Below are 8601 nucleotides of genomic sequence, written 5' to 3'. Positions count from 1 at the left end.
TGTGTGTGTGTGTGTGTGTGTGTGTACGGACTGGGAGGAGAGGAGGGAGAGGAAGCTGCAGTCAGGATGTAATATATGAGAGAAGAATGAAAAAGAAGAAATGTTTTAATGTGAATGTTCATTTTTCCTCTTAAAATTTGGAGTCAAATATTAACCTCACATGTTGCTGGTGATATAAATCAGATATAATTTTTTGTGAAAGTCATCATTCAGTCAACAGTTATACTATGTGAGAGGGATGGAAGTGGGCATGAGAATTTGCACCAGAATAGGATAGTGAAATGGCACCTATGCTAAATTATCTGAATATCTAAATGGAATCTCAAACATCAGAAGAAAAGATGGAAGTGTAGATGAGAAAGAAGGCAATGGAGAAAAAAGACTTGGTAAAATATGGACCTGGGGATTTTGTTTTGTGGTATTTATCTTGTCTAGTATATACAAGGCCCTGGCTTCCATCCATAGTATGGAATAAAAACTTGACACCATCACTGTGATTTATAGTGGATGTATTTTACTTTTTGCCTTTAGTCAGTTACTATCAATATATTTGTCATAAGGTAATGATATATACAGTCTATCATTATTCACCATCACACCTTAGAAGATTTAAATCAAGGCTATGTTATATTGGTCTCAGACAGTAGTTCCATCCAAACTCAGTTACTGCCTTCAAAGGTTATTTCCCAGAAACCAAACCAGTTTTTTTTCCCCAAACTTTCAGAATTGGGGATCAGAACTTGGGATTGAGTTTAGGAAAGCATGCTATCATTAAGTTATAGTACCCCCAACCTAATTCCATGTACAAGTATTTTTAAAAGTGATTTATTTTTATTTTATGTACATTGGTATTTTGCTTTTGTATGTGGCTGTGGAACTGGAGTTACAGGCAGTTGTGAGCTGCCACATGAGTGCTAGGAATTGAACCTGAGTCCTTTGGAAGAGCAGACAGTGGTCTTAACTGCTATGCTATCTCTCCAGCTGCCATTTATATATATTCAGTCTTCATTTTTTCCTTTGAGACACTGTAGGCTTAGTTAACTTTTTATTCAGTTAACTAATATAATTAACTAATATAGTTAACTTTGTATAACTAGTGTTATACAAAGATAAATCCTAGAGGAGCATTTAGAAACTTTATCCCTTGGTTCCCAGAATGAAACATAATTAAAATGATGAATTCTATTATTTCAATATATATTATTTTTTAAAGATTTATTTATTATTATAATTAAGTACACTGTAGCTGTCTTCAGACACACCAAAAGAGGGCGTCAGATCCCATTACAGGTGGTTGTGAGCCACCATGTGCTTGCTGGGACTTGAACTCAGGACCTTTGGTAGAGCAGTCAGTGCTCTTATCTGCTGAGCCATCTCACCAGCTCCTAAATATATATTCTTTATTTAATATTTTTGCATGAACTGTATTAAATATGCTGTATAAGATATGATATTTTCTATCAAGAATCTCATTTGGGAAACAAGGATAAGAACTGAAACTACTTAAAAATGAGCTTTGCTGTAGTTTAGTTCTAGTAGCTTGCCTGTGTGGGAGAGATCCTGGGTTCAGTCCAGGGCAAGAAACATCAACATGTCAGCAGTGATGTTGCAGGCCTGTAAACTTCCATCACTCAAGAGGCAGAGACAGGTGAATTTCTCTAAATTCTAAGCCAGACTGATCCATACCTAGAGTGCCAGACAAGCTGGGGCTACATAGAGAGTCTTTACCTTTCTGCCCCAACCCTCCAACCCCTCAGACTAAGCTAAACCAAGTCAGAGTAAATGACTTTAGAGTTTTATAATTAATTGCTAAATTGTGTGACAGTGAATATACAGATTCAAAGAAGAAAGAGTCGAGAGTGGTTTAGTGGTGGAGTGCTTGTTTAACATTGATGTAACTTTGAGTTTGACCTTGAACTACCAGGGCTGTGACAAAAAGGAGAGAGGAGATGTCAGCAGACTGTACTGATTGTCAAAAGTTTTGTGGATGTTGCTAGTAAGACTAACATAGATTTTATTTACAGGAAGACAAAGGAAAGACATATAATTCAGGTTAAAGTGAACCAGAGGAATAAAGATACGTAAATGGGAATACACAAATTATGTTCAGGGGGCAAGATAATTCCTCTTAAGAGATGCTAAGTTTTCTGTGAGAAGTGGATTTGGAGGGTCAGGAAATTACCCACAATACCAATATAAGCATACAACATACTAGAATATATAAATTTTCAAATACACACATATATAAAGGTTGAGAGTATCTGAGTATCTTAACTGGCTAAACAAATGTTTTCCTTTGTCTAGATTGAAGAAATTGCAGTGAGCCTGTGGAACTGGGTAGTTACTAAGAGAATAGAACTGTCTATGAGGAAAAAACAGGCAGCTAAACGTACGTATACATTTTGTGATCCATTATAAATAATAGTCTTACTATTGGGTAATTGAGTATTACATTGGGTAATAATACTCCTAAAGTTTGACTGTTTTTGACGAGTCTTTACATAGGGATTAATTCATTAAGTGACAACCAAATAGTTTGTTTCCTAAACTAATAGCTTCCCAGTGATCATGATTTTTTAGAGGTATCCCTTGTTAATATAAGTTTTAAGGTACCACTGCAAGATAGTCTGGAGATGAACAAGGCTGATCAAAAAATGGGAGAATAAAACCTGAAGAAAATGTGAAAGAACATGGGTCACTGGGAAGACATGGCCAAAATCATCCAGATTCCTAAGGACTTTCAAATAGTTCCTTTCCCTCTCTGCTAATATTAGAGAGAAATACATTGCCATGTGAGGCAATGTATTTTTACATTTTTACATTTTTATTCTATGTGTATTGGTGTTTTACCATATATATACCTGCATACCACATACATAAGTTACAGATAGTTGTGAGCCACCATGTGGGTGCTGGGAATTGAACTCAGGTCTGCTGGGAAAGAAGTCAGTATTTCTAACTACGAAACCATCTCTCTAGCCCCGATTTAAAAAAAAATTTTTTCTTAAAGAATCTTCTCTTCCTAAGGTAAGCCAGTAAACATAGTAGTAAATTACCAAGAAAAACTATAGAATTTATTTCTACATGTAAGAGTGAAAAATGAGAACAGTAAAGCAAACAAAGAGAAAATCCAAGACAAACATCTTTTTGGATGCTTTAGTGTTTGGTAAAGGTTTAGTTGCTTTAGCTAAAATGATTAAAGCCTAATGTGCTGACAGTTACTATTTTTTTTAAAACAAGAATAATGATGGAAAATGCATTCATGAGAGTTAATATTTAATTATAAAGGACACAGTGAAGTAAAGAACTCTGCTTGACTTTGTAAAGGTGAATTACTTTTTTCTGTATACAGCAAGCAGAATTTACTAAGTATTTATGTTTGTGAATATAAATGAAATTATACAATTTCAGATAAGGTATCTAGTAGTTGATATAATTAAGAATATCCTTATTTATGAGTTTATCCCTCCATTATTTTGTTTAGAGAATAGTTCTCTCCCTTTAAGATAAGTACGGGTATTATTGCTTCCAGGTGCCTTAACTCCTATAGCTCTGAGGAAACAAGAATAAGAATTTATCTACTAGAGAAACACTACACAAGTGAATTCTGGAATAATAAATGCATTAATTCTTTTTTTTTCGAGACAGGGTTTCTCTGTATAGCCATGGCTGTCCTGGAACTCACTCTCTAGACCGGGCTGGCCTCCAGCTCAGAAATCCGCCTGCCTCTGCCTACTGCCCAGCTAATGCATTAATTTTTAAATATGAGGGATATAGTAGATGAAGAAGGTCTTCAGCCCTAGGATTTCTTTCAACCTACTGAATTTATCAGTTCTTATTTTGTTGTTGTTGTTAGTTTTTTAGTTACTTTTAAGATAGGGGCTTGTTATATAGCCTAGGCTGGCCTCAAACTTGGTCTGTATCACAGGCTGGCTTTGAACTTCTGCTTCAGCCTTCCAAGTACTGGGATTACAGGTATCTCTACCACATCTTGCTTAAATATCAGTTTGTTTTGTTTTCTTTTTTGAGACAGGGTTTCTCTGTATAACAGCCCTAGAACTGTCTCTGTAGTCCAGACTGGCCTCTTACATATAGAGATCCACCTGCCTCTGCTTCCCAAGTGCTGAGATTAAAGGCATGCACTACTACTACCCAGCTATATATCAGTTCTTAATTAGATACTTGGGTTGTACTTTGACATAGTAAAGAATTAGCTATGTTACAGGAAGATTTAAGCAACTTATTTTACGACTATGTTTATTAGAAGGTATTTACCTCCTTATAAACAAAATTCAGTGTGCCTGGGTTATGTTAATGATCACCAAGATTTTTATACTTTTTTTTATAATTTGAAAGAATTATGGAATAATGAACAGAAATTGGAAAGCCTAAAATAGAGGATAAGCTTGTAAATTTTATTTGTGTGTGTGTGTGTTGGGAACTGAAGGCCTCATGCATACTAAGTGAGCACTCTTGTCACTAAACTTTATCTTCACCCTTAAAACTGTGGTAGCAGCAAGATTGGACATATGACACTCACATCTAGGCTGAGCCTGTAGGTTTGTCAGTTACTCATGTGAAGGTGGTAGCTGGAAGCTATAAGAGTAGTTGAGCTCTCTGAAGGAGAAAATAATAATTCTCAGGGAAGCTAATCTGTGGGAGTACAATTTTAATTAAGTGGTAAGGTTAAGACACATTGTGCCTTATGAGTGGCAATAAAATAGAGGCAAATAAATTATTTATTTCAAGAAGTTTGGGGACTGGAAAAGTATCTTGTGGTTAAGAGCACTGGATGGTTTTCCAGAGGACCTGGGTTTGATTTTCAACACCCACATGGTGGCTCACAGCCATCTGTAAATCCAGTTCTAGGAGATCTGACACCTTCTTCTGGCCTCCTTGAGAGCACCAGGTATGCATGTGGTACATAGACATATATGCAGGCAAAATACCCAAACACATAAAATGAAAATTCAAAAGATTATTTATCTAAGTCAGGTGTGGTAGTGCATGCCTTTAGTTCTTATATGCAAAAGCCAGAGACAGGCTGATCTTTATGAGCTGAGGCGAGGCTGGTCTTAGTAAGTTCAGGCTATAGTGTCTCATATAAAGGCTAGGGGAGTGGCTATAGAGATGGCTCAGTGATTCAGAGTACTTGGGTGTTCTTCTAGAAGACTCAGGTTCAATTTCTAACACTTGCATGGTCATTCTCAACCATCTTTAACTCCAATTTCTGGAGATCTGACACCTTCTTGCCTCTGTGGGCACCAGGCATATATGTGGTACACAAACATACACACAAGCAAAAACATAAGTTATAAAACAAATTTAGAAAGTTTAGCACTGAAAGGAAGAGGAAAAGTGGGATACAGGTTTGAAACACAGTGAAGTTATTTGCTTTTCTTTTTCCTTTTTCCAGACAGGGTTTCTCTGTGTAGCCCTGGCTGTCCTGGAACTCCCTATGGAGACCAGGCTGGCCTTGAACTTACAGAGATCCACCTCTCTTCCCAAGGCATGCACCACCAGCTGGTTTTTATGTTTGAAGGTAGAATGGAAGAAAATTTGGAGATGGGACTGAATATAAAGGGGGGTAATTCTATCAGGGCTCTTGAAAATAACTAATCAATTAATAAACATTAACAGAAAGAAAGGAAACAGTTCAAAAATGGAAATTCAAATCAATGTAAACATATAATTAGAAATTATTTTACCAAAGTATTTATCAGAAGAAATAACTTTGTTAAGAGATAGAGTTTTACATTTTGTGATAAGCAATAAAAATCTGACTACTTCAATCATCCTAAATTTTATCTGGGAAATATTTCTTTTACGGTGGAACATTTATTAGAAGTGGTACCAGCATCATAGAATGACTATTTATATCTAGCATAAAGTTGACTGGGTATGGTGTTCAACTGGAAGAGTACTTGTTCAGAATGTGCAAAATCCTGGGCTCAATCTCTAGCACCTCATAATTAGGCATGGTTATACATGTCTGTAATCTTAATATTCAGGAAGATCAGAAGTTCAAGGTCACTGTTAATTCCTTATGAGTTTGATGCCAGCCTGGGTTGCATGAGACTGTCTCAAAAGAAAAATGTAGCTAGTTCCGTAAGCTCATTTTTAAAAACTTGCGCATGTTTTACAATAAGTCAGAGTACAGATGTAAACAAGTTATAGTTATGCAAATTTGCCTGTTTTCAGGGACAGTCAACTGTATAATAAAGATACCTATATTTTATATATTATACTTCAAGAACTTTTATGTTATCTAAGAAAATATTTAGAAAGTCTCAGATTTTAGAAGAAAACATAAAATTACCTGATATCCAGAAATTTGTTAGATAATGAATAAACTATAGGTTGCTTTCCTGAGAATTATTTTGTCAGCATGATTCAGGAGCATTATGTGGAATCAGATATCCTCAGAGATGATTTAGGATTTAACTCCTACAGAAATTAAAAATGTTAGAATTATAAATATTATAATATATAGTTAAATATATTAGACTAGAATTAGTAAGCAAGCAATTCATTTGATAAGCTTCAGGTTTTTTACTTTTGGAAAACATTATTTAGACGGTCTTTTGAAATTCCTGTTTGAGGCCTAGGAGGTTAGCTCTGTGCTAGAAAACTCACTATGTTGTTTGAACTGTAGTACAGGAAAAAGTAAAAGAAAAGATTAAAAAAATATGCTGGATGTAACACAAAATGAATTCCATGTGTTTTTGTGTGCTTTTTGCTTTGTTTTTGTATTTTTTGTTTTAATGGGTTTTTTATTTGTTTTTTATTTTCTTCTTTTGAGAGCGGGGGGAGATATGATGTTGGGTGGGTAGGGAGGTGGGAATAATCTGGGAGGAGTAGGAGGAGGAGAAAGAACATGGTCAAAATACATTGTATGAAAAAAATTTTAAAGAAAAAACTTCTGGATGTGGTAGTCCATGTCGTAATCCCATCACTGAGGAATTAAATGTAGGAGGAAGTTCAGGAGTTCAAAGCTAGACTCAACTACATAGTAGGGCCCAGTCTGGCCCACATGAGACCCTGTCTCAAACAACAACAAAAACCCAGATTAAACAAAACCCACAGCAAAACTGTGCATAAAACAAATAAAAAACCCACAACTTCTTTTTATAAACAATAAAGTCGGCCTCATTTTAATCATTGATTCCTTTATATATAAAAAGAAAATTTTTACTTTATGTTTGATGGATATCTACTCTTTTGCAGTGTGTTATATTGCTTGCAAGCTGGTGTGTATGCATGGAATCTCAATCTCTTCAGAAGAAGTTATTCAAAGACAGATTTTGGTAAGCCCTGATTAATTGAAGAAATTAAATAAGATTATATGACACAGTAGTTACTTCTGTGAAAATAATTGAACTTAGTATAAAACTGGAAGAACCTTTAGTGTTATCCATGTTTCTTTTTTATTAGTATAGGTAGTATAGTTGTAGTTCTCATAAGTACTGTATTTAATAGACTGTGTCAATGAAGAAAATATTGAAATATGATCCTATATTTATGAATTCTCTTATACATTTATCACCTCCAATTTGATGGATTTTTTTTCTAGGCCAGGTATGATAGCACATACTTGTAATTGCAGTACTTAGGAAGCTAAGGCAGGAGGATCTCAAATTTGAAGTTAGCCTGGGCAACACACAAATTTTCACATCAGTCTGTCTCAGAAAGCAAAAAACAGGCTTTTTCCATGAAAAAAAATATGAACTGTTCAGCAATGAAAGGAGTTCAGGATTAGTTGATTGATTTGTTTTGTTTATTTGAGAGCATTTTGTAGCCCAGCATTTTAGCTGGCTTTCTAATTGCTGTGACAAAATACTATGATCTAACAACATGAAGGAAGGTTATATTTTGGCTCATGATTTCAGAGTTTTCAATCTGCCATACCATATGCATGTGGTAAAGCAGAGCATTTCACATCATAGTAGCCAGAAAGCAAAGAAAAGGCATGAAGAAAGCTAGGCAGAGTGGCACATGTCTGTAATCTCAGTATTTCAGGGGCTGAAGCAGGAGGATTGAGGAAAGTTAGAGGCCATTTCAAACTATATAGTCAATACCAAGTTGATCAAGTAGGGCTGTACAAGACAGTGTCCTAATATTTTCCCTTCAAAATGGAAATGATCAGAGACAAGGACCTGTTCTCAGTGCCTGACTTCTTCTAGCCAGTTCTAACTCACTGAAATTTCCAATAGCACCACCAGCTGAAGACTAATTCTCAAGCACATGAGCCTCTGAGAGACATTTCATATTCAGTCCATAGACACCAGGCTTAGTTGGAACTTATGATCCTCCTGCCTCAGCATCCTGAGGTGCTTAGATTACATATGTATCCCATCAGGCTTGGCTTACTTGCTTATTTAGTTACCTATTTATTATTTTATTTCCTTAAAGAATTTATATGTTTGGGTATTTTACCTGCACCATCTGTGTGACTAATACCCTTGTAGGCCAGAAGAGGGCATCATATTTCTTGGATCCAAAGTCACAGACGGTTTTGAATCACTTTGTGGGTGCTGGGAGTCAAACCTGGGTCCCCTGGAAGAGCAGCAAGTGCTCTTTACCACTGAGCATCTCTTCAGC

The 8601-nt window shown here is 35.7% G+C and overlaps 1 protein-coding gene across 1 annotated transcript in view; it reads left to right on the top strand.

The window, feature by feature from the left end:
• Positions 1-8601, top strand: part of Tex11 (testis expressed 11) — a 219480-nt gene that overhangs the window by 15403 nt on the left and 195476 nt on the right. The window contains exons 4-5 of the mRNA XM_031368858.1: positions 2305-2389; positions 7228-7307. Of these exons, the coding sequence (XP_031224718.1) occupies positions 2305-2389; positions 7228-7307 (165 nt within the window). The remainder of the gene's footprint in view (positions 1-2304; positions 2390-7227; positions 7308-8601) is intronic.

The sequence above is a fragment of the Mastomys coucha genome, chromosome X, assembly GCF_008632895.1.
Source record: "Mastomys coucha isolate ucsf_1 chromosome X, UCSF_Mcou_1, whole genome shotgun sequence".
Taxonomy (NCBI): Eukaryota; Metazoa; Chordata; class Mammalia; order Rodentia; family Muridae; genus Mastomys; species Mastomys coucha.
This window is presented reverse-complemented; position numbering and strand designations above follow the sequence as displayed.